Source organism: Falco cherrug, chromosome 3 (assembly GCF_023634085.1).
Source record: "Falco cherrug isolate bFalChe1 chromosome 3, bFalChe1.pri, whole genome shotgun sequence".
NCBI lineage: Eukaryota > Metazoa > Chordata > Aves > Falconiformes > Falconidae > Falco > Falco cherrug.
This window is the reverse complement of record NC_073699.1, coordinates 115,801,081-115,827,777: the sequence shown is the minus strand read 5'-3', so window position 1 is coordinate 115,827,777 and position 26,697 is coordinate 115,801,081. Positions and strand designations below refer to the sequence as shown.

Here is a 26,697-nt window from a genome sequence, read left to right as displayed (position 1 = left end):
AGCCATTATAACCATACAAAGACAGTGGCATTTGGAAAAACAGATTAAGGGTATCTTTGTTTTCTTTTTTTAATTAACAAGGATGAGAGCAAACCAGATAAAAACTTCACTGAATTGATCCCTAAAGAGTTTAAGAGAGAAAACCTGGATTTTGGATAGCAACTTTGGAGCCCAAGATTTATTAACACTTCCCACCTCCTATGCTTCCCTGACATGCCTCTATGGGCAGAGATCTCCTATTTCCTCACCCTGTGTTTCCGCTTCTCTTTCATAATATCCTTGGTGTCCTGAAGCATTTTCTCTTTCCAAAGGTCGAAGAAATATGAAGGATCTGTGTAGAATTTAAGCGCCTCTTTGCCATCATCCCTAGAACAGGGAGGGGGAAAGAAAAACACACAAACAGGAACCAAGTCATGCATCTGTTTGAAGCCCAAAGAAAACACAAAGCACAACCCCAGATGACAGTTTTAAAAGTCTGCAGCGAGTAGGTCAAACACACCGCTCTCGCCTCTGTCCCCCATTTTAGAACAGGCTGCAAACCCACAGCCTCACTCTTCCTGGCTCTCCCACTTGCCACTGCTTTTGCCCTCACACAAACTCCCCATCACTCAGCACCTGAAGGGCTCAACTGCTCTGAACAATCACCAGGAGAGCAGCAGGTCTCTCACTTCAACTCCCACTTGTTTCTGTTGTATTTCTGGTGTGAAAAAAAAACCCAACAAGCCTTCTCCAGCTCAGGAACCCTAAATCAGACCAGCAGCGTCCTTGAAACTCACAAGTGAGTGCGCGCACACACACACACTCTCCTCCTACTTTGCAGTGCAGCCGCGTCTGGCAGAAGACAGCTGCCTCCAGCTATCTGTAATTACTTTTTACCTGTTCAAAAGATATTTATGGATGTGGGCTAAGTCTCTGTATTCTGACCCCCTTTACTTCTACTACCTACAAGATGAAATCAGAGTGGGACTGCTCAGGAGAACTGAGTACATAGCCAGCGTAGGTCACATCGGATGTCTCGGACCAGGCACAGAAGGCCACAGAAAGCATCTCCAGATCTACAGGAGTCAGCTGCACCCACCTGGGTGAGAGCCATTTACAGATGTATGCTCTGCAGTTTGCACTGCGGCTTTCTGGAGAGGAGCCATGGGGCTACAGAGAAGCACAAGAAAAATGCATCATCTGCACAACACCTAGCATGTTTATGCAGTGCCAGCCAAGCCTTGCCCCAAGGCAGTCACAAAACTGACAGCAGGTAACCAAATATATAATTTTCTAGCTACGTTCATTTGTACAGCCCCAAAAGCAAAGTTTCATGTAATCCGGAGGACGGAGATTTCCTGGTGGATCTCGGTTTAGCAACTCAATTTCCCATTGTAAACGGCTACTTCAATACAGCACAGGTGGGAAATGACCTCCTTGGCAGGTTGGGAGGAAGAGGTACTCCTCCGCAAGGGAGCAACGGGCCAAGAAGGTATTGCAGCCATACCTGTAAGGTGAGAGAATGTTGAGAGGTGGAGGAGTATTACAGGTCCTATAGGTTTCAAGGACAGGCACGGGGAGAGAATCTCTGTCGAAGAGCTTCTGGTCCTGAGTAGTGGAGCTTTTGAAGGCCTTCCTGGTGTTAATGCCTTGTAGGGAGACTGTAAGAAAGAGGAGAGAGCAAGTGAAGAACAGCCTGACCCAGGCCAATGACACTGAAGACCAAGTAGTGAACATCTGATTTCAGTTGGAGTTCTTGGCATGCTTAGCACTTCTTAAGGTCAGGTTCCTTTTCCCACAGATCTCTTGGGAAACTCAGCAAATTTCAGATCATGCCGTGCCAAGATCCACTGCTGTATAGACACGGCTCTCTTGAGAGTTGCCGATATGGTTTTGAACTCCTGTGACCAAGCCTTGAGAAGCGCACCGCTATCAAACTGCTGAAAAGCCAGTTTCCACACGGAGACTTTGCTAACAAGCCAATCCAGACTCAGCCAGAAAGGCTATCCACATGACATGAGCAGCACGGTGCTTTTTCTGGAAACTGTCCCTCTTAGGCCAAGAGGAGACATTCCAACACCCATCGCAGTGTCATGTTCATTTTGTGTGCATGAACCAACCACGCTGACTCAATGAGAACCTATACCATGCTTGGTCTGCAAGGACTGCGCTCCACTCCATTACCTTCTTCCTCTTTGGGATCCAGCTGAGTGACTTTGACTTGCAAGCGGTCAACTCTCTCGACTAGAACGCTCACCCGTGAGGCAAAGGTGTTGGCTTGAGTAAACAACTCTCCAAATATGTCTTCTGCAAATTTACCTGGAATATTAAAGTGTCCACATTACCCTTGTGAGCCGCATCAGACCATATTCAGTCTCCCAGTGGGCGTTCTTGAAGAAAGAAGAAAGAAAGACAGACCGAGCCACGCTTCTTTTCAAGTTTGTCAGGGTTGAGTTTAACATCCAGGAAGAAAACGCTCTGCTCCACCAAAACCTGACATTTCCAAGGGATCTTCAAGCAATAAAGAAACAATCAAGACATACTTTCAAGTCATTGTTAAAGTAACGAAATAAAGAGGGCTGACAACACTGTACTGGTCTGAATCTGCATGGGTCTGTAGGTCCTTTAAGATTCTCTGCTGTCGTGTTTATTACACAAGCAAATACAGTTAGATTTTTATTGCTCTGGAGAATCTCAAAGGCTCCCAGTCTCCAGCAGGCCTGCCTCCAGGGTAACTGGCACATATTTACAAGCTCAAAGTACTCTGGAACTAGAGAGCAGACCCAGTCCTTGATCCTAAAGCCTGAGCTCCAACCACAGACGAAAGCACTGACCCTTTTGTTCCTTCAGGTGGCAGTGTCTGAAAAATTGATGCATTCACGTTTATTCTAAATCAAAACCAAAGGGGAACTTCTCAAACAAGGATATTCTCTCTTTAACAGCTTGGATTGCCCAGTGGGCTGCTATGACAAACATCATCCATCCTTTGGACTGCGAGAGTGCCTAGGGGCTTGGATGAGGAGCTCGCTGCACCACTTAGAAGCATAACAAAAAGATATCCCCTGTCCTTAAGAGTTTAAAAATCTATGCACGCAACAAGAGATGACCACAGGTAGACAGATGGGAGAACTGGGAAAAAAAAAACCCTACGAACTTATGACGAGAACAGTCTTTTTGTTCTGCTCTCAGGCATAACCCAAGACAGGGAGCCCTAACCACTCCGAGGACAAGGCTGATCAGAACAGACTTGGCACTGACAGCAGACACAGGCCCATGGAGCTCCCACTGATGGGAAACATTTCCAGCCACGGCTGTTGAGTACAAGGCTGCTCCCAATAAGCAGTCTGGTTTTGAAGTGCATCATCATATGGTCAACAGTTTGTTCTGGAATCTGTTACTCCTAAAGATCCCCTCCAACATTCAGGGAAGGATAACCAGTTGGAAGCCTAACTTTAACAGCAATTTTGAAAAATCTGGTTGTCTGCAATGAGTCACATCGAAAAGACAAGCACCCCTTCCACAAGGCAATGCGAGGGCATCCCCCGAAGCCCAGCTGCAAAAATACTCGCAGCTATCTAAACTGACATATCAGCTACTTGTTCATACTCCCATGCAGTTCTCCTTACACTGCCAAGTACGGGGAACCAGCCAGGTTAAAAATCAACCTCCTCCACCCCTTCTGGTGGCAATACCAGCTTGAAGTGTTTGTAGAAAGCAAATGCTAGAAGTTAACTTCAGCTGACCTTCTCCTTCCACTCTCCTAGACAATACAAACTCCATATACGCTTCATTAACAAGCCCAACCAGCTTTCCCCACACTCACGAGAAGGATTTTATTTCTGCAGACCTAAGGGCCAAGTAGCTCCTGCCATAGCCAGGTTTCATAAAGTGCTCTCAGTGTTCAACATCAGCGCAAGACCAGACCTCCTGTTCGACCAGAGAGCGAACATTTATCTACGGGATAATTTGAGACCTCCCAGCAACAGCTCAGAAAAAAAAAAAAGAAGAAAAAAAAAAAAAAGAGAGAAAGTTGCAATTTGGTTTGTACTTTAATGAGAACTGAAAGTAATTTCTCTATTTCACTAGGAACTGCAACAAGTGCTAGGGAAAAAATAAAGTTTTTTGTTTGCAACACTGACATTTCAAGCATAAAATAATAGATAAACAGCACTGCATATACCAGTCTTAACACTGGAGGGAGAAGAAGGGATGCTCCATATTCCCTTGCCTGTGTCAGCACACCTGTACAGTCACCATCCAGCATGCCACATACCGTTCTGTGTTTCATGTACACTTTTAGATGGGGTAAGGCAGAGATTAATTTTTTGGTTTAGTTACTTTGACTGCAAAAGTGCAGCTTACAATCAGAATTATCTTTGTCATGCACTGGCAGGAAGACAGACAGCATGATTTAATAGGTCTTTCCATCTTTAGCTTGTGGATTCTATAAAATCACACAGAAACGCACAGTCGACTTATACAAAGTGCTACCAGCTGTGATAGTAACGAAGGGTAAACTCACTGGAATATGAAAGTTTGACAAGATTTATGTTTGCATCTTTGTAAAGAGACTGTGGTGCACTAGGCATGGCTGATTATTCACTTGACAGGGCTGTCACAGCCTACTGAACCTGCTTTACATTCCTGTAATATTCAACGTACGAGGAAGGAGCGGATTTATTTTTCAGAAGTAAGAGAGAGAAAAGGAGGAGGGGGCAGGAGTTTGGTCATTTGGGCGCGAGCGTTCTGTAGCAGTTAGCCTAAATATTGCTTCATTTAAAATACTGCTGACCCTAGGGAAGCGGATAAGAGATGGTGCTCAGCATTTCCTCCCCACCCGCCTCGCTCCCCTCGCACACAGACAAGCACGCAAGTGTCAGCAAGAGCCACCTCTCCCGAGTTTCCCCTCCAGCACTCTCCTCAAGGAACCTGCCATTGGTCCAGCGGCACGCACCTCCCTCCCCACATCGCCAGCGAGGCTCCCAGGGTACCTTCCCAATAAAGAAACCAGGCTGCAGTTTGGCTTCCAGCACTTCACCCTCTCTGACGAGGTAGAAGCAGAGAAGCTTTGAATATCTGAGCTGTGCAAAGAAGGTCTAAACCTGAAGGATCCCACCACGGCTCTGTCACACTAACCCACTGTGTGCCTTTGGACTGGGATTAGCTTCCTCCGCAGCTGAGATTTGCACAGCTTTACTGCCTCCTTCCTCATCATTTCACATGCACGAGATGGATTTTACTCACACTCCACGACCATCTTGGCTATGAGACTTAACAAATGAACAACAACGGCCAGTTGAACGCGAGCAGGGAGACTGGTCTTGCCTGTGCAGTGACATTTCTACAACCCAACAGAATGTGATACCGACTGGCAGCAAACACAGGCCCAGATTTTAGCGACAGCCATGGTCTTCACTGCTGGAAAGAGACTGCACCGAAACTTTCCCTGCCACATTCACGCTACGGTGGAAGACAAGGGGCTTGCTTTGCAGAGCAAGCAGAAGTGCTTGCAAACACCACAGAGCCACTAAACAATATATTAATTTGATTTTCAAAGTCTGGCTTCAAGGGCAAAGGTGGCTAATCAGAATCCAGAGCATTTCAACAGAGTAAGGACTCATCCTGGAGAGACCACAAATAATTCTTTGTTTCTTCTACGGCATGTAAGGCCATGTTTTCCCTCCAGCCTTCACAAGGCTATCGGTCAGCCCACTGGAGAGCTGAGCTAGGCATCGCTTATAGCTCGCGCTGCCATTTGAGCCAGCGGCCCCAAACCCCCAATACTCCAGAGGCAACGCTTGGCTCAGGCTGGGGACTTTGGGTCTTGCAACGCAACAAACAGCAGGGGCAAACAGGCGGCTTCTGCATGTGCGCTTTAATTATCTTTCATTAAAAAAAAAAAAACAAAACTACTGACACAGTGTAGATTCAACACAGTCAAGCTCCATTTAGTAGCGCGTGCAATTACAGGCACATTCTCTGACACAAGATCCTGGCTGCTCGGAGAGCCTCCCATTTTACAAGCCTGAGTTGTGCTCCATCCTTCCATCTGCAGTTTCGCTGCAGCCTCTCACACACGCACGCACACACACATACACACACCCCCCTCCCCATTTTCTCTTAGCTAGGAAGGCAGTGGGACCAGGGATATGAAATTAGCATCAGATTTCTTTAGGAAAACATTTTAGCATTACCCAGGGAAGGCAGATGGGGGAGAAATAGGAACACGAGAGTAGAAAGGGAGCTAAATAAAGAGCACTAGCGACTCCTGAGGGCAACGCGCAGGCTCGCCATGGTACTCACTCAGGCTGCCCAGCTGTCGAATGACATTTGCCAGGGTGATGTTGGTCATGCATTCCAGCTCGCTTCGAACGCTAGGCAACGTCTGACGGCACAGGTGCCTTGGCTCAATGTTCCTCGTTACTAACGGCATGGTGGACCTGCTTCAGGCACTGTTCTGAAAGATGAAAAACAACCCAAAAAAGAAACAGGAAAGGATTACTCAACCGCAAATTCCAGGCACACCAGAGCCATGGTGTTCGTTTTTCCTGCTCTCAAATGGCTTTATTTATAAGCCTTCTTTCCCCCCTCCCCACCCTTATAAAATCGGTTCATCAGAAATAAAGACCCTGCTGTTCTACGACTTGCAGTGACAGCGAAGCCCCACCAGCTCAGGTACAGAGGCAGAGATGGAAAACTGCACATCTTCGCCCACACGCAAGGTGCTGCTGGCATTACCACAGCCGTTGTTCCCTTCCTACCCATCCGCCGCTTCTGAGCAGTCTCCTTCCTCCCGTGCTCACGCACGGCGTCTTTGGCGAGTCTTACAAGCTCTTCTTCAGAAAAATTTTAGACTTGCGATCAATAAATTAAACTGAGATTTAACTGAGTGGATGAAGACTGGAGATGTTAAAAAAAAAAACAAAAAAAAAACCACAAACAAACCCAGAACACCCAACCAAACCCCAAAACAACCAGGCACACCAAAGCAGGTTTGGTGCCTCCCTCCCAGAGCAGCAGGCAGGGCTCTCCTGAAACAACAGGAAGCGCTTGCAGCTGACCAGGAAACTTTCTGGTGACTGTTCCTTATCCTGCAGGCTGCACCCCTCTTCCCTTGGGAAATCCCCCGGGGCCAAGGTTTACACTGGACCATTGTTTTCCTGCTACGGCAGTTTAAAGTTGAGGGAGCTCTAATCAGGATGCAGGACTGGAGTGTGCTCAGAAAGAAGTCAAGATTGATTGTACAACAGTCAGGACAAACTTCCAGTTCTTTAAAAAAAATTAATAAAATAAAATAAAAGACAAAAACATAAGTGTCCGGAAGTTATGCTTTGGACAGAAAACTCTTTTATGTGCAGGTCAGTGCCTTGAACTAACAAAAATCATCTTTGCTAACAGGCTGAAACGTTGGAAGCAACAAACGGCTCCCTCTCAGATCATCTGCCTCCAAAAGAGAGGAGGAAACCTGGGTAAACAGCTCAGAACAAGGAGCACGATACATGCCTGAAATCTTTAAGACTAAGTGAAAGCAAATACATCCCAACTTCTTGATTAATTTAGAAGGGGAAAGAATCACTTTTCTAGGTCAGCTGAGGAACAACCCAAGAGAAGCAGCCAGCTCCCATGTGATAGGCATGCTGATCTGCTTGGGCTGGGTGTAAAAATAAAACAGGAAGCTAACAGCTTGGGGAACATGGCTTCCTGTCACCAACAGCAAAAACCCAAGAACCATAAAAAATCAGCTGTTTGCTCTTGACTTTGAGCCACCCTTTGATAGTCTCTGTGGCAGCTGGCAGCTTATCTTTGAGGTCCAGGAGTCCTTCCTGGATGCTTTTCTATCAGGGTGTTAAGAGGAAGAAGTGGGCATTATCCCTCCTAATTACCTCACAACCCAGATTTTGAATTGCTAAATTTGACCCATTAAGGCAGAGGAGTTCAAGAGCAGCAGCTACCAGGCGCTGGGATATCTCCCAGACAAGCAGATGTAGGTTGCCATTTTGCAACGCCTCTACATGAGGGATTTCACATGCTGGCTCCTGTGCAAGGAAAGGGTCCCCAAAACCGCACACCTCACAGGAGAGGGGTGTGAGATCTGCATCCAAATAAATAAAAGCAGAGGCTCTCCGAGGACTGAAGCCCATGATGTTCTTCACCGTGTCCAAGCACTGCAGCAGCCATCAGTAACTGCTGGGATATTTAAAGAACAGGGTGAACTAAGGAAGGACTCTGACCTTCGCTTCCAAATACCCCGTGTTTTATCGATTACAGCCCAAGCCCTACAATCTTTTGTCAGCTTTAGCGGTTTATGCCAGACAAACTTTCCCAGCTCCCCCCAGACTGCAGTCTGCACCAACAAGCAGCTCTCATAAACAAGGCAGCATTTGCAGGCTGCCTGCATCAAGCTTCTCCCCCGTGCTTCCCCAGGGCTCAGCCCGCGAGCACGCACGGTGGGATCTGCAGGGCCAGAGTGGACAGCCCGTCCACCCAGCCCGGCTGGAAACCTTCCAAGGTGCAGGACAGACAGAAGGAAAACAGCAAGAGGAAAAATAAGCCTGTAAAGAGGGGGGTGGGTGGGTTTTGAGATGTGAGCGTGCAGCCGGGTCAGACAGGCACAGATAGTAGTAACCTCCGCAAGTACGGGGAGAACAGGGCAGAAAATGGAGTAGTGCCCCAAATACCCACAAATAAACAAAGGCTCAGAATATGTTGTCTACATGCATCCCCACTGAAAGTGTTTGCCTGCAACGCATGTTTTGAAACTAAGAGCAAGGACTAGTGCTGAAAGTTGCTTTTTTGGGTTTTTTTTGGAAAAATAACAATGGTACAGCACACGTACAGTATGAATTTGCACCGGTGCAAGACAGCAGAGATAAGGGCTAAGAAAAGCACTCCCTTTATAGCCTAGCTCATCCTGCCAGCCACCCCCACCCTCCCAGCACAGCTTGCCACACTCCACTGCAGAATCAAGAGTTTCGCCCTTGTGATCGCTACGACAGCCCTCCTCACAAGAGTACGGCAGCACCGCTTCTTCTCAAGGCGACTGGACGGCTCTGCTGCCGTGTTCCTGCTCCTAAAACCAGTCAGGATCCAGCAAGCAGCAGTCACACCAAGAGATTAACCCCACGGAGCACTGGAGACGAGCGAGGCACAGAGGACAGGATGGGCTGTGGACAACCACCCTTCTGCTCACCCAGCAGCCTCTGGGATAAGAAGCATTTTGAAGCAAAATTTCCTTCCCTTGAGCGGAAGGGCAAAGAGCTTCAAGGTTTCAGATGTTTTTGTAGGGCGAGGCGGGCAGATAGGAAGCCTGGGACCTACAACCAGAGCCTGGTGCCAACACTAGCAAAAAGAGCAGTCACTGGCCCCAGAAGAACGTTTTTCTCCATGTCTTTGGAGGGTAGGTACAGAGGTAACAGCTAATGGGCTCCTGTAAAACCTTCATGCCTCACGAGTAGGTGGGACAAAGATTAATAGACTGGATTGGAAACTAAGCAGTGTATTTCAAGAACAGCAGTCAGGTGGGGCAGAAAATCGAGTGTGGAGAAGGGACAAGGTACAAGAGCAGAGGCAGAAGGAGGAAGGAAAACCCTGGAGACAGCACACAGCGTACGGCTGGGGGCAGGGAAGATGCACAGTAAATGAAACAAGGAACGGACAGACCTAAAAAAGCTTTCCAGGAGGCTCTTGCTTTTATTCTTTAAGAGAGTCATTAAGAAGCCAATTGACAGCATGCTACCAAGCAAGGGCCATCCAGAACCGCTTTACTTTCAGTGGTCAGGGCATGACAGCACAGCAGTTTTCCACCCCAGCTAGCCAGACTGGTCATCAGCATTAGTCACTGTCACGTAACTACCGCAGACCATACATTATAACTAAATCCTACCATTCAGAAGCAAGTTAAATGAATTGCAAGGCCAAAAAATCCTTATCTATCAGGCAAAGATAAGTGTTTCCATTTGCTTATTAATGTTGAAGATTAAATTTGTTTCAGCAGTAGAGTTTGGGGTCTACACGCTGTTTTTAAGCAGCTGCCAGAAACACACGGCATGGGTGACCTGCCCCAATGCCACTGTAATGGGAGAGGAGATCAAGTATGTTAAAAGTAAAAGGAAACTGCCTCTTAGAAACAGAAAACTGTCTGCAACAGATTTCTAATGAATATGGAAAACAAAGAAAGGCATCCAACTGAAACACAGCGCTAGCTATGTGAGGAAAGAAGTTAAGTGATCTTTGCTGGTTGCAGAGTAACACCGGTTGGGAGAGCTGTAAGGAAATGGGCTGATGCTGAAGCTGCTCAGGTGCCAAATCCACAAACACTGCTGCATCAATTGATGTTCAAAATCCTCATCCTCCCAACTGCCGTGCTTCACACCTTCTTAAAAACAAGAAGTAAGGGCTTTTGTTACCGTAACAAATGATTTTTCTCTCCCACTTGAATCAGAACCTTCCTACCTGCTCACAGCAAGCATTTCCTCTGAAGTCTCCAAGTCACGGCTTGAATCAAAGAAGGCTCCAAGCCTTGTTATGACGGCAGTGACTAAAAGCCAAACCATCCGAAAGGCCCAGCTTCGCCCTGTAGCTCTTTCCCCCTCTCCTCCCCACAGCTGTATGCTGCCCCACCTCCAGCCGGGCATTGCCAGAATTCCTCATAATTTCCTTTCTCCCAAAATGCTTACGCACACGTTGCCGAGCCCTGGCCCGCTCCACAGCCCTGCGCCGGCCCAGAAAGAAGTTTGCTGAGCACGACAAAAGCCCTGGAAGCTGAGCTCACCACTCCTACATTCCTACCAATCTTCCAGCCACAACTGGCAACTCATTTCCAGGATTCACTGGGCTTTTGCTCCCCATCACCGTTCCTATCAACTCCTGGGCATTCCCACCACGGACACAGTGGTCTCTGACACCTTGTACTCCTCCAAGAAAGCAGGATCCCCGTGTAGTGCTGCTTTGCACGGCTGCCGATCTGACACGCAGCTCCCTCCGCAATAAGCTCTCGCCCCCAATGGCTTGCTCACCAGTTTTTAAGTGGATTCTGACTTCAGTAATTATTTCTGTAAATACTCGTGGGGCACTGGGGAACAAGCGTGGTGCAACACAGGCTCGTAAAGGGGAGGAAAAAAAACTCCAACCAATTCCAAAACTGTGACTTGCAATTTTTGCCTTTCCAAATCCCAGCACTTCAAGCAAAGCACGAGGTAAATTCTAGTGGGAGGTGTCCCTGCCCATGGCAGGGGGTGGAACTAGATGATCCTTAAGGTCCCTTCCAACCCAAACCATTCTAGGATTCTATGACATTCAAGATAAGTGCACTGCTCTAAGATTTCTTATCAGCAAGTCATTGACCGCTCTCCCCATGAGCTCTGCTGTAGCAGATCACTCAGGAATCCCAGTTCTGGATTAGAATCAAGTACAATTGGTTTGTTTCAAACAAGAACTGCCAGTCTATAACCCCCTTGCACAAAGCTGCATCTTATTGACTATTTTTAATAAATAGGGCTGGCACAGTAGAATTGGACAATTGTTACGAACAATAAAGGAGACAGACTTTGATTACAAGTATTGAGAAGCAATACAGGGACATTTTGGGATTGAGTATTTGCTTTCCAACACGAGTTCTTTCAACTGAAAACAGCAACTCAGAGCAAATACTCCTTAACAAGCAGTTTGGAGCAGAGCAGAAAACAGCACTGCACAGCAAGAGAGGAACCAGCCTATTCATTTTTTTATTTTTTTTTTTGTACAGCAGGCAGATCGCACAGTCAACACGGTGGTGCAGAGGAGAAGGCAGGCAGGACTACAAGGTGAGATGTGTGTATGCAACGCACACAAAGAGCTGTAAATAACAGGTGAGTTGGAGGGAGAGATCTGGCAAGGTTCTCCTCCCTGGTATTTGACCAGCTAGCATAGCATTACTGGGAGTCACCTGGGTAATTCCCCACTCAATGTGACACACAACCTCTTAGATCAGGGACCATCTGCAAATAAATCTGGACCCCAGCAGAGATATCATCTGTCATAGTGTCTGGTGTAGCACAAAGCACCTAAGGAGGACAGAGCACATTTTTGGGGAAGGGGAGGGAAATTAGGCTTGATTTGCAAGTACATCAGGGTGACCAATCACCCTGCCCTCAGCAGGGCTCACAAAAATCCTCTGCCTGGACACAAACAAGCAGCATAGTCAAGGAGACCAAGCCTTCAGCTAAGCGCCTTGGAGAGCAGCCTTTAGGAGTACCCATCGGGGGATTAGACACACCAGCAGGTTTGGGAATGAGGGAGAAAGGAGATAATCAGATCTGAAATTCCCATCAGTATGAAATAAGACTTAACTCAGTAGCTTGCCAACGCAGACTGACTGTTCTTTCTAATGTCTGTGACAACTCTGCTTCAAATTTCAAGCTTCTCTCAGCAGTAACTACTCCCCCATGTAGCTGTAATGGCCAGAAAGAGACTGGCTTTTATGTAACCCCAAAAGACTAGCAGAAAGGGAAGCAGCAGACACACACACACACACACAGAACTGAGGGGGGGGTGGAAAAATTCAGCAGAAGGCTCTGCTGAGTGCTCAGGGCTATATCCAAGCTCACAATGCAGCCACAGAGAAGTGGGATGCAGCAATCAGAAATGCTACAGTTCCATGCTCAGAGAGAGACCTAGCAATCAGTGCGGCATCCGAGCAATAGGGAGTAAAATTATAGAGCAAACTGCCATGTGATGCCACAAACTACTCCATCCCGCCAGCTGTAACAAGTATTCATTCCCAAAAACGCGTCACAGGCTCATCTGTCATTAACAGCCCAGCCTGCCAGCAGCTGAGCAGGAGTCAGCAGTGAAGGGCAGCTGCAGGGCTGCTTCCTTTCACAGTGGTCTATTCTCCCCAAAAGCCACGGTAGAGATGCACGGGTAAAACACCTCCAAGCGCCAGGGAAAACGTTGCCCACCATCTCTTACCAGCCGCTCAGACTGAAAGCGCAGGCTGTGTTTTCACCCACCATCGCACAAAAGCTTTGCTGAAGCAGGACCTACAGAAAACACAGGGCCTTCAGGAGAACACAGCTAGCCGATAGCACAAATACGCACACGACCCCTCTGTATGTTAATAATCCAGTTCAATCACCAACTCGAGAGAACTTTGCAGATACGATCTGCCAGCGTTACGAAAGAAGTGTTTCGGCAATAGCGTGGGGCAAGAGCGGTGCCGCACATTTCCACAGTGATGCTCTGACACTAGGAAACATCAGCCATGATCTTGCAGAATAACGAAGCATTGTACCTTGCACTGTGGAGTCCTTGAGACAACAAACATCCAGCCCGCTCAGTTCCCAGAGTAAAAATCCTCTTCCCCCCCACCCCCTTCCCCCCATTCCCCCCTCCCTCCTCTAGTCTGCTGGTTCTGAAAAATGCAAAAGAGGCTCAGAAAGCCATTTTCTGTGTTTTTTGTCTGGCTCATACATTATCATCATCATTTACTGCCCTCAAGGGGATTGCACAGGTGTGACTGAAAATTTGGCTCTTCCTTTTAAACTTTTGTTATCAGCTTTAGTGAAGATGATCTTGCTGGAATAAATGCCAGCCTGCTCTCCTGGAGAGGGACTCGCTCGAAGCTGCTGGCAGAAATCAAGCTGGGGGTGGAAGGATGGGGGTGTCACTAATGGAGAACATACAGATCCTCCTAGCTTCTGCTGGCGTGCAAATACAGCCAGCAGTTTGACCTAGACTTCTTGGCTTTTCCTACTCCTAAAAAAACCACACCACTGCCCTAATTAATGTTTCCATTCATTTAGCTGAAAAACAAGTTAAACAAAGAGGGTCACCTGGTGTTCCTATCAATACCTGACTAGGATACAGGCAGAACAAATGCATTTAAATAAAACTCTAGAAGAGATGTGACAAGAGAAAGGCAGTTTAGCTCAATTAAAGAGAGCTGTCACAGGGATTTGATTCTCAGAATACAGAACTATTGATTAAACAGGAATTAAAGCTCTGGAACAGAAAGGTTTCAAGGTCTTTGCCGTGAGGATATACATCAGGAGAGAGGCAGGGCTCCTTCAGCACCAGAAAAGCTCTGGCTTTGCTGCTTCCTAGGAAACAGGAGCAGCAAAGGGAGCAGAATGCTTTCTGTTAAACCTATGAATAATTTTGGCAAGGATGCAAGGTCAGTGACAACACAGAGCAGCATTGCAAGCTTCAATCAACAGGTAGCTTTGGTGTACTTGGGTACAGAAACCCCACTACAGGTTCTCAAACATTTTTGGAGTATGTGGGGAGGGGCCTGGGCAGCAGGCAGGTTTCAGTCCATCAGCAGGAGGTCTGACAACACCTGGTCTGAGCCCAAACCACTGTCCAAAGCCAACAAGACCAAAGGAATCCGTCTCAACCTGTCCCAGGAAACAAGTCCCCCAACCAGTAACAACCACCAGGGTCAGCAGCCACAGCAACCCCAGCAAGAGATGTCTACTAGAACAGGATTGCCACTCTGCCCCAAAAACCAGTCCCTAAAGGTCAAGGCTGAGGAGCTTTCATTGGCAAAGTCATCCATTTGTTTCTGTCCCAACCCAGGCAAAAGCAGCTCTGGACAAAAACCACCAGATCTCATTTTCCAAGCCTTGAAGTCTGTAACAGCACTGAATTCACTTCAAAAGGTCTTGACTAGAAAAGATGCAATTTAGGTGGCAACACAAGCGGCACCATTCCCACCAGCTTCATTTGGAGGTGCTGCAGGTACCCAAGCCTCATGCTGTCGCTGCAGGATGCCTGCGCAGAACCACGGGCCAACTTCTGCAAATGGTGCACGGCTGCTAAAGCAAACACCGCTGAATCGCTCATTCCCAGGCTGAATTACTGCTAATGAGGATAGCATGTTTTCTTCCTCTCCTTCACACCAGCCTCCTCCAGCAAGAGGAAAGGCTTGTGCCTGTTAGCACTAACAAAGCGCTCGGTGCAAAGCACAGCTCTCACAATACATCAGCACATTTTCATTCTAGGGCAGCGCTCAGTAATTAATACGGAAAGAGAGGGTGTGGGTTTTTTTTTCCTAAATGACTTATTCCTGAAGTCTGAACATATTTTAACCTTCCTTTTCAGCAGATAAACTCTGTCTCATTTGCAGCTAAGCTCAGCCTCCTCTCCTTTAACACACACTATTTTGATTAATGATAGAGTAGGAACAAACCAGTTCCAAGTGTTTTCTATACAGCTCAACTGCTCTTTCAGTTTCAACTCACGCCTAGATAATTATATCACAGCTCTGAGTGCCCCCACCCTTCTGCTGCACTTGGGGAATACTGGAAAGATAAGTCTTTTCTTAATTATTAAATGTAAATAGCTCATTAAATATAATCCAATTACTTTAATTGTAAGAAAAAGGAAGTAATTACAATATGTACATGTATTCTTGCCTGAACAGTTTTAATATCTTAAATGAATCTTTGCAGCATTAATATTTTAAGTTAACCTTTGACATGAAGGGAAAAAAAAAAAAAAAAAAGACACTGACTCCCTGATATTTTCCAGAAGTGTTATATCTGCTGGGATTTCCATCACAAAAAAACAAGAGAACAGCCTTGAGCACCTAAATTAAAATGGTTTATGAACAGCGTCTTAATGAAGTCAAAATAACACATGGGTTTTCTATTGTGGAGAGTTAAAAAAAAAAATACATACGATGCCACATTAAAACCATGAATATACTTTCTGGATCTCAGGAGTCAAGTGAGATGGGTACCACTATGAACTCAGAACAGGCAGCCCTCCACCCCACCAGTACCAAAAGCCACCACGTGTCTGAGGTTTTCCAGGCAGTTCTCCTTCCCCACGCCTACGGTCTGTCCTGCCCGAGGGTGGGAAGACCCAGCAGGGCTAGGGAAAAAGGGATCTGCCCCAGAGCTGGGATTACCAGTGGTTCTGTAGAGGTGCCCAGCAAGGCAACTCCACAGCAACACCAAATCTGGCTTTTGTGCGTGCAACGTACGGGCACGGCACATGATCCCAGGTTGCCATTTGGAATTTTCAGGCAGAGCTGCAGGAAGCTGCAAGTAGCAGTCTTCTGGTTTTGCTCAACAGCATGACAATCCTCGGACTCACTTTCTCCATCCACGCAGCCAGTGGGACTGGACAACCTTCCAGGCAGACTTCAGCAAAGCCCTAGTGTTTCAATCAGCCCCCCTGGTCTGACAGAGCAGCATCAAATTTCAGCTTGGACTTGGTGACAAATGCCTATGTAATCTCCTTGGGACAGTCAGAAAAATATTCTTTTTAAGCTGTAGTTGTTTCCATTTTGCATGTTCTGAGCCCAGCAGTGATCTCACCTTATGTAATCTGCAGTGCAAACTCCAGGCTATGGAGCATCCAAAACTATTTCAGAGTGTTTGAAACGATCGGTTCAATGAAGTGATGTTTTTGGGAGAAGAGAGATTAGACCGTATTAGGGATGCTAAGGATGCAAGTCTTTCTATCAAAGCTCACCACAAGGTCTATAATAAGCTGCTTTATGGAAACCTCTCATGTGAAGCCAGACCCTAGATGTAACCTCCTTGATACAATATTGTATTCTCAATAGCAACCAAAAAGGCTATTTTGTATAAGTTAATTAGACGCTTTTTTAATTTAGCCTCCAAAAGGGAAGCGGCCAGTTACTTCATGCTGCCCTAGACAGAAGGTAAAGGTTTTTCACAAGCTGTGTTTATAGCTATATGCCTTCCTCCAGCAAAGGATCAGCTCAGCAGCTGTTGGTATTGAAAGAACAGGATCTGGGTGTGTGCAGAGTTCTCTCTCACTTTTTTTTTTTTTTTTGCAGCTGCAAGGCCGAAACCATAAGAGTGTGTGCTTTTTCTTACGGTGCACAAAAGCAGGGTGTCTGAAAGGGAACTCGCTTCCGCTCTGGCAAGCACTCAACAAACTATTTGCTGGGCTAAGGGGTGGTCGGGGAACTTTCACCCATCCATTCAGCCAGGGCCGCTATTCCCCCTCCCTCCCAATTAAATCCCATTTTTTACACTCCATGCATGAACCGCAGCTACACCAATACATCAGATATTGTGGCTGATAGCCTCCTCTGAATGCCACTTAAAGCCCTCCAGTGCGGAGCTGCCTGAAAGCAAAGCATCATTCATTCTTTGAGCAACAGAAAAAGACTTTTGCTATACAGACTTGAAGTAAGACTCTAAGAAGTAGGAAAAGGGCATCCAGTGAAAGAGGAAATGAGAAATTAAAACCACATTCAATCTTATTAGTGGTAATACAATAGGTCAACAAAGTACTTCACAAAACTCCACAGCATGTGAACAACTTACGCAGAACTCACTCCTACGCGATCAGTGACACCAGTCCGTCTGGCTCTTACGGAAAAAAAGCAAAGACTGTCAGCAGCTATTTTAAATAGCCCGGCTGGGAGGGGAGATGGCTTGGAGACACCACCTCCATGCCTTGCTGGAGAGTACACTTCCGAGATGAGAATGGGAGGAATAGCCCCCCCCTCCTCCTTTTCCATCTGAAACATTTTCTCTCTCTAGGGATTTCCAGCATCTTATAAGCGAAGCCTCTTTGAAGTGCCGCAAAGTGGCATTGCTCATCATTTCAGTAATGATAGTAAATAAGCTCCCAGTATTTTGTTGATCCTCTTCCTTCTGCTTTACAAACAAAAGGTCAGAGTCATTAGCCCAGTTTTATGAGCAGGGAGAAATGGAGGCTCAGAAGAGGCAGGTTGCTCTGCAACATCATCGGAAACATCAGCGAACAAGCAAGACAAGAAACCCTAAGCCACAGGACTTCAGAATAGCCATGCTAGGTCATCCAGCCTCCAGATAAATCAACATCCTCTGCCCATTGGTGGCCAGGTATCAGATGTGTAAAGAAAAAGACCATGAGAACAAGGCAAGCACAGGGCAACAGTTCTCTCTGCTGTCCTTTTTCACACCACAGCATCCCACCATACCTTAAGACCACACGGAAACAAACACTACCTTTTGTTGTCCTTCATGGATTTCACTTCCATCAACTGGTCTCATCAGCTTCTGAACTCATCTAAACAGTCGGCACCCATGAAATCCCAGGGCAGTAACTCCCGCACTTATCATATGCTAGGTGAAAAGACGCTTCCTTTTATGCCCTCCACTTTACAATTAGGAGACTTTAATCTCAAAGCTATGTGTGCCTTCACTTCATAAAGGAGTTGTTCAAACAAATGCATCGCCACTCTCATTAAACATGCACCTTCTGAGAAGAAGGTTATCAGGCTGCATCATCAGACAACATAAGAGAAGCTCTCGATGCTTATTGAGCACTTTCAGCAGCAACCAAAATAATAAAGTCATGGTTTAGGTTTGATTGACAGCAGCAGTAAGAATAAATTATTTTTAGCGGACAACTCTTTGCATGTTGTCCATGCCATTCTCGACTGTGCCCCACTTCCAACAGTAGAATCAATACCTCCAAGTCAACAGGTCACCAGTGATCTCAGAGTAGCTCCTCTGAAGCGGCAGCACAGCAACAGCCTCCCATGCAGAAACTTAAGCCCTCAAGAACAAATGCTAAATGCTGCTGCTTCACAGGCATCTCCCTTCTTCCTCTCTTGGCACCACAGCATCCTTTAAACCACCACCTCTCCCCAAAACAGGGCTGGGATACTGCTCTGGAAGAGGAGATGACACAGAAGGCACAGAAGGAACAGAGCAGGTCACCAGCAACCCCATTTGTGGGAGACAGAATTGAGATTCTTGGTCCTTTTTCTTCCTCAAAGCCCCTGGCAGATGCATACTTGAGATATGCCTACGCTCCACCACTTCTCCAGTAGCAATATAATACCAGAAAGCTTTACTGCTATTTCAAGAATTAGGGTAGGATCTACAGGAACTATTTCCCAGGCCCATTACTGCAGCAAAGGCGAGCTCAGGATGGAGAATGTGATTAATGCCTTGCACTGCCGCTGCGCTGCTTGCTCAACAAAATAACGTGGAAGTTCACGTTTCAGTTCTTCTGGGAGGGGACCTCCCCCCTACTGCCTCCCAGGCAGGGAAAGAAAAAATCCTGCAGACCTTCAGATGGAAAACCAAGTCTTATATAAATCAGAATCAGGCCTGAGTCTGATAAACTTCTGTAGAAGCTCCTCTTAGCAAGCACGCCCTTTGCAGGGAAGCCTGATCAGCAGCACCGGTAGCCTCCCCTCCTCAAAAAGAAAACACACGGTCTTTTTATTACACAGAGTTGCAAAAATACAAAGGAAGTAAATGTCACCAGGGTGGTTCTGTTCTGAGCAGTCATTTGCTTATTACCCAGAAGCCACTTCCACACGCCTTTTTTTAAATCCAGTGTTTATAAATACCTAAAATATTTAAATAAATGTTAATCTACGGTAACTAAGGGCCTGATCTCACAAATATTTATCCTTGCACAGTGAGACTAAATACACAATTTCTTACTACAGATCCCATTAGAAGCAAGAGTGCTGCCGAAAACAGTAACGCACCATAAGACAGCCTGGGAAAATAGTTGCATTTTGCTTTCCTAGGCTTCTGCACAGTGAAAGTTGTCACTTTTGGCTTGCCTCCTGTGCTTTTTGCACAGCATTACTTGAGAAACTACATAAAGGAGCAAGCCCAGCACTAAGCCATCAGACAGGGGCCTATTCTGGCTATTTTAACCCTCGGAAGGAGCTTTTGGCAGTGCGTGGTTTTGCCAGGTGCTGGCATCCCTTTCCGTATGGGGACAGCGGGAATTTTATACATCACACATGCAAACACAATTGCTATTCAGTCCTTTTCCTGGTTTGTGACTGACCTGTGCAGCACATGCTGCAACATATACTGCTCACCTGGATGACCCAGGGAGAGCTAAGTACTGTCATCAAACCTAGCAGAGGCCAAACAGAAACCTTACATTTAAAGTTATTAAATATTTGAGTCCAGAAAGCCCAAAAGATAGTTTTATCTGGAAGGATTAAAGCAGAGTCTTACACTTGTTGAAATCTTCCTTATTACAGTCAGTCAAAGAAAACTAACCTGATTTTGTGGAAATACTAATCCTAAGAACCTTCTCTATTCACCACAAAAAATAAAAAAAACCAGGAGATGGATTTACTGCTGTAACTATATGCATATGAGGCAATCACTGAAATTTTAACCCCTCCACCCACACCAGACGATTATCTAACCTTTGTGAATGAAATCAACTTTTCCTAGACCAGCCCTGAAGAATGAGATACATTCAAAGCATGCTGAGAAACTGGGTTGGTAGTTATCATAAAGGTTGTATTCTTTTTAATGAATCACTGCTCACAAATATCTTCTGAGCTGTAACTTAAAAATACACCATTTCTGTTCGGTGTGTCACATTATTCATAGGGAAACCAGTTTTATACTCTGCTTAAAAGAACTTTACTATTAACTCATTACTTCAGACTCCAGCAGTGTTATCTCTGAAGACACAAGGGCTGCAGTTCCAGCCTCTACCCTTCTTCAGCAAGCCACTCGCTTCAGAGCACATTTCAAACAGGACTTCTACAAAATAAAGTAGCCAGAAACACACGTTATTTCCTTCTTTATTTCCTGCAGCGTCAACCTGCACCCTCCTGCCCACCCCCAGCATAGTTTTGTTAAAACCAGCGTTTGAAAGATTTGTTAGGACTGTAGACCCGACAGAAACTAAAGTAAGAAACGGGGCGTGAGCCCGCAGGCTGAGATCAGGCAGCGGCATTGCTCTGCTGCGCTGCTGATTTTTTGCAGGGCTGGGGACAGGGGTGCGGGAACAGTGAAATGGAGCAGGGGTCTTGCTAACAGCATCATGCAGCGGCTTGGAAAAACCTGATCAGCAGCAGACAGCTTGGAAAGGTTTTATCTTCACAGCTGTGAAGGGGAAGGAGCCCGACCGGCATGAGCCATCAGAAGGTTAGGGTTGGGTTGTTTTTTTTTAAATAAATAAAATGGAATTTGGGGCATTTACTTTTTGGACTTATTACCAGACAGATAAAAGACATCACATTTCTTTTTAAAAGCAGTAAAAATATGCAGTTTAGGGAAAAGTTTATATTCAGTTCACCCCTGGAAGTTTATCCTCTTACAACCCATACTTATAAAGTACAGCAAGGCTTCACCTTGTCTCAGCTGGGCTGCACAGGGAGCTGGTAAACCTGCTCCTCACCCCAAAGAGAGCAAGGCTTTTACCCAAGCAGAAACTGATGCTTTGGAAGATGGAAGTTCTGGGTTTGATCCCTACTGTCACCAACCCACCCAGGAACCATACTGACAACTGCAGCTTGACCAAAGATCAGCCTCAGGTGGGGGTTTAAAGCTTGGGTCAAGCTCTCTCTGTCAAACTTCATGTTTTCAAGGACAATCCTTCCAAAAGAAAAGAAAACCCAACAAAAAACCCAAAAATGCACAGAACTGGAATGCCTGGGCTGCTCCACCCCACTTCCTGGATAAAGCTTGTCCTTGGCTGTGAATGCAAGTGGATTTTCAAAGCCACTCTTATCAACATGCTGTGTTTTCAGTGGATAGATGTTAGCTTTGGTTTGTTTTTAACCAAGTTTTGGATTATACTCTGTATCGGTTTCTATGACAAAAACCCACTCAAGGTCAATAAGGGGCAAATCGGAATGAAAAGTGTCGCAACGCAGCATTTTAAATTCCTGCAGCATTTAGTAGCAACTGATTCTGCAGATGTTTAAAATGGGTGGAAAATATAACTATTCCCCTTCTTCGTGTGACCAAGCATACAGACTTCGGTACTTCCCATAAAGTAACACTCTGCATCAGCTTTGTCACAGGGAAGCACACACACACACAGAGCTGACTTCCCACATCTTTTGCTTTCAGCTTTTCCATCTCACAAATCTTTGGAAAGGACACACAAGCTTGAGGTTTAGAGGGCTCAATCAATTATGACCCTGTCTACAGGCAGTGTACTGTACTTAAGAGTTTTTTTATCACTATAATTTCATGCCCACCAGCATCTGCAGTGCTGAAAGACAGACTTTCAGTATTTTCTAGCATCTTATTGAATAGGCCTACTCCTGGCATTAACACACCACGCAGTCCCACCAGTGGCTTGATCTATGTAGAGATGCCCAATTCTGTTGTTGCTACTAATGAAAGTAAAACAATAATACCAAATGTGAAACTTTTGACAGAAAAAAAAAAATCGTACCACAGGAAGGTCCTTCAGGTCAAATAACAGCTAACAGGGAAGAGCTGCTATCTCTTACCTTTCTCCGAAGGACACAGGTTATTTGTATCCCAAAGGAGTGACCCCAACACAAACCTAAATGCATTCCCTAACAACTTATTTCTTCTCTGGAAGAAATATGGTCTGAGATCACCTGGAGGTCAATGCATTTGACCTGACCATATCTCATTACACCCTCCAAAGCTTGTTTTCAGAGCACACCTAGAGATTTAATAACGGGTAAAACATCTTCCAAAGCATGCTACAGCATCCACACAACCTTACCCCAAGTAGTTTTCGATTTTACGTGCTCGGGTGGCTACTCACTAGTCAAGGGGCTTACACCCACCTCTAAAGTACACGCAGACATACTGAAGGGTGCACCCACTTGTGGGGCAGGAAGACAGCCCAGAGGGAGAAGCTGCTTTTGCAGCAACACTCCACAAGCACAAACACCAGAACTTGTACCAAGGAGGGAACCAGCTCAGAGCCAGCCAGACTTTGTACGCTGACACGCACACGCTTTCACAAGCACTGATGTCAAACCCAGGCAGTAAAGGCTGCAACCAGCCCGGAAAGGGAGGGACCCCCACCCCCCAGCACAGCACCACTGCTGCCCCCTTAGAGGGGACCCTGCAGCACCCCCCTTCTCCCCAACTTCCCCAAGCCATTCCCCACTGACTCAGCCCTCCGTAACGGCCCCAGGACAGCGGACACCGGCGAGGCCTCGGGAAAGCCCGGGAGCCCGGCATTTCCTTACCCCGGCCCGGGCCTCTGCCCACCCCCGGGGCAGGCCAGCCCTCCCCCTTGCCCCAGCCCCTCCGGCCAGCCCGGCCCAGGCACACACCCTGCACTGAGCCCTGGCCCCCGGGAGGGGCTGGGCAAGTGTCAGCCCGGGGACGAAGCCATTTCCTTGTCCCCGTCCCCAGGCCGGACCCAGGCCCGCCCCAAGCCTCCCGGCCCGGGGCACCGGGGCCCGCACCAGGCGGGCACTCACTATGTGGCAGGAAACAGTGACAGGCTCAGCCCCATAGCTCACTATCTGGCAAGGGCCTAGCGGCCCACCCCAGCGCCTCCCCCTCTCTTCCCCAGGAAGAGGCGGCCTGGGAGGCCCGGGGAGCATCCGCTCGCCCCTCGCGCACTCACCTCTCTCCGCGGCTGTCCCCTCCGTCCCCCTCAGCTCGTTACCACCAGGGCGGGCCAGCCCGGCCGTCCGCCATTCCACAGCTCCCCCTCCCTGCCCTGATTGAGTCTCGCCCCGCCTCCTCCCGGCCGCCGGTCCGCTTCGCCATTGGCTAGCTAGTCAGAGACGTTGCCGCGCTATTGGTTATCCCTAGCTGTCTATCAAACCCGCCCTACGCCACTTGCGTACGAAACTGGCGCAGGAGAAGAACCCCACCCAAGCCGGCCGCGCAAAGAGAGTAAACAGGGAGGAACGTATTATTAGGGGAGATAGACGGGGGGAACCCGGGACAGTTTTGGAACTGATTCCAGAGGAAGTGGGGAGAAACACGGCACCAAGCACAGCCAAAACGTTTTAAAAATATCTGTCTGAGTCTTTGACGGCCAGAGCTCGATATTCTGCCAGGTGGTTTTAGAGGAAAGGCGTCTGTGTCTCCCCTGCTTCCCCCCTCGGCGAGCTCGCCTTTGGTGTTTCCTTTCACCTCTATGGTCTCACGCCCTGCGAGGAAAGTTCCACCTGGGGGAGTGGGGGTGTCACTCCTGGGCGGGGCGGGGGGCGCGGCCATGGGGCAGGGGTGGGGTGAGGGGACACGGCTGGGGGGCTTTGGGGAAGAGGTGGGAGGTGGCAGTGGGGCGCGGGGGTTGCGGTGACAGTGCGAGTGTTGGGCCGAGCGGGACCGGGGCCTGGCAGCTGCCTGTCCTGCTGCAAACCTGAAGGGCCCCCACCCGCCTCCAGCCCCCAGGCCAAGGGTGGGGGTCCCCAGCTCCTCATCCACCTCCAGCCCCCAGGCCAAGGGTGGGGGTCCCCAGCCCCTCGTCCACCTCCAGCCCCCAGAGCAAGCATGGAGGTCCCCAAGCTCCCATCCACCTCCAGCCCCCAGGCCAAGGGTGGGGGTCCCCAGCACCTCATCCACCTCCAGCCCTGACCAAGGGTGGGGGTCGCTGCCATGGGGACAGCCAGCTGCCCTTCTCGCTGGCCATGCAGGGACGATGGCCGCTGGAAGCAGCTGGGTGACACTGATTTTGGCTCCTACCTGGGTTCCTCCCCATGGCCTGACAGGGCAGGGAGTCAAGTCACGGGTTAAACAAGCCTGGCTTAAGGAACGGGGCTGGCAGCGTGTGTATGGGGGGACACGACACACGGGGACGGGTCCCACTGAGCGGACACTGCAGTGTGCCTTGGTCCCACAAGGACATCACCTTGTGACTGCGGCAGGTGGGTGTCACACCATGGGTAGCATGGCCAAGCACATGGGGCCTCAGAAAATCCCATTCCCTGCCCGGCCTCGAGCTCGGCTGACCTCGGCAGCGTCCTGCAGCTCAACCCACTCCTCAGCAGAGCCAGGGCGATGCTAACGGCCCCCTCAACGACAGCGGGAGCGAAGACTTCATCAAAAATTACCAACACGCGGCATGCCACATCTCTGCCTGCGCACCTGGCTGTTAAAACTTTCCTCCCTACCTGACTGCCGATGCTGAGTGCTGGGTTCATCTGTACCTGCAGAAGAGGGAAGGGGGAGCAGGCGGGGGCAGGAAGAAGGGCACGGGGTGCAGACATCTATCTTTTCGGTGCTCGTGCTTTAAACCGAACCACAGGGAGTAAATCACTGGTGCTCCCATCACTCCCACCGGGAAGCAAACAAATCCATGTCGGCACTGCCAGGAGCCACACGGTAGCCGTGGAGGGCACCACAGCCGTGGGCATCGCCAGTGGGCATCGCCAGCAGCCCTGACTGGAGCTGCCAGGGAGTCACTCCGGTGTGTGCCGTGCTGGTCCCTTCTGTCCACAGCTCCTGCCGCCTCTGCCCTGTGGCACAGCCTTTGCCCGCTGCTGGGGTCTCTCCGCTGTGGCCGCCGTCTCCTTTGGCTCCTGGACAAGACAGGCACGTGCGCGTGTTGCAAACAGCCATTTTCTGCTCATTTTGCATCGCTTCCCCACACGCACAGCCACCTTGGGCACAATGCTCAGCACCTGCCGGTGCCCCCAGCACCCCTTGGTTCCCCGTGCTGCCCCAACACACCCCCACACCCCCCCATGGGTGCAAGGCAAGGGCCAAGGTGCTGCTGGAGGTTGCTCAGCTCCAGGTTTTCCAGGCTGCCAGCGAGCCGTTCCCTTGAAGAAGATCTGCTTCTATCTCAAGGTGTCACAGCCTCAAGGGAACCACCTAATCTGTATCTGCACTGCAACCTTTATCTCTCCCCGGCTGTGTGAGAGGCTCTGTTTATAGCTGCCGAATAATACCTGCTAAATTGCAGGATCCAACACCACCCCCCGCCCCCGCTGTACCCCCTGACACTTGTTTCTCTGCAAGAGGGATGCTTGCGCCTGCCAGGTGCCTCCCTGCATTTTGCTGCAGGTAAATGATGCTCTGGGGTATAGGGAAGGGCAGTGGGGCAGCTTCTGCCTCACACCTCCCTCCTAGGTGGGCTCCAGCCACATCCAAGCCCCTGATAACCCCAGACAGACCCTGGCACAAATTGCTGCCCCCTCTGACTTCATCACAGCCCCTCTTCCCTCAGCCTGGGCTTTGTTTCTGCCAAAAATGAGGTGGGATCCAGCAGGGCCAGTATCATCCTTTCACTTTGTGATCTCGGCGGGGGGAGGGGGACATCTTCCATGGGAGGGAGGAGATGGCAACTTACCAGAGCCTAGGTGCCACCCCAGCCTTGCACAAGGCCATGGCCTCGCCTGGGGAAGGCAGCCAAGCAGCTCTCTGGAGTCACCCACCCTCTGCCAAGGAGCCTTGGGTGCCCCTTCCCCTGCCAACTGTCCCTGTCCCAGCTCCTCCGTCCTGCTCCCCTGCATCTCACAAAATGGCTGAGGGTGTGAGCATGTGGCAGCGTGGCACAAGGGTCAGTGCGAGGGCAAAGCAGCTTTGGCTGCATCCTCCAGGGAAGGAGCCTGGGCTGTCAGCAGTGGAGCTGCAAGGATGCTCTGGAAACATGCACCCATTGGTGTGCTCTGGGCTTCTGCACCCCTGATTCCCATGGACCATAACAACCTGGTATCAATCTGCACCACAGCTGTGAGCTGGGGTGCCTGGGTGCATGGGGTGCTGGGATGCACAGGGTACATGGGGCACCTGGATGTGCCTCAGGGATGTGTGGGACATGTGGGATGCCCAGGGTGCCAGGGGTGCATGGTGCACACAGGATGCAATGGGGCACGTGGGATGAACGGGGTGTGTGGGATGCATGGGACATGTGGGATACCCAGGGTGCCCTGGGGTCCATGGGTCACATGGGATGCAATGGGGCATGTGGGGTGGACAGGGTACACAGGGTGCCTGGGGTGCACAGGACACATTGAGAACGCAGGGTGTGTGGGATGCACAGGGTGCCTGGGGTGCACAGGACACATGGAGTGCACAGGGTGTGGGA

The 26,697-nt window shown here is 48.7% G+C and overlaps 1 protein-coding gene across 3 annotated transcripts in view; it reads right to left on the bottom strand.

Moving 5' to 3' along the window:
* The window catches only part of WASF2 (WASP family member 2), a 33,625-nt gene extending 10,240 nt beyond the window's left edge, over positions 1 to 23,385 (bottom strand). Inside the window, exons 1-5 of one of the 3 annotated variants that reach the window (XM_005433081.4) lie at positions 23,281 to 23,385; positions 6,283 to 6,436; positions 2,164 to 2,298; positions 1,487 to 1,640; positions 249 to 366 (exon numbers count right to left, since the gene is read on the bottom strand). In XM_005433081.4, the coding sequence (XP_005433138.2) occupies positions 249 to 366; positions 1,487 to 1,640; positions 2,164 to 2,298; positions 6,283 to 6,412 (537 nt within the window). In that variant the 5' untranslated portion in view covers positions 6,413 to 6,436; positions 23,281 to 23,385. Of the gene's footprint in view, positions 1 to 248; positions 367 to 1,486; positions 1,641 to 2,163; positions 2,299 to 6,282; positions 6,437 to 6,646; positions 6,671 to 6,740; positions 7,524 to 23,280 lie in introns of those variants that run through there. The other 2 variants (XM_027813790.2, XM_055705096.1) reach the window with 2 other exon arrangements.
* Between the last annotated feature and the right edge of the window lie 3,312 nt (positions 23,386 to 26,697).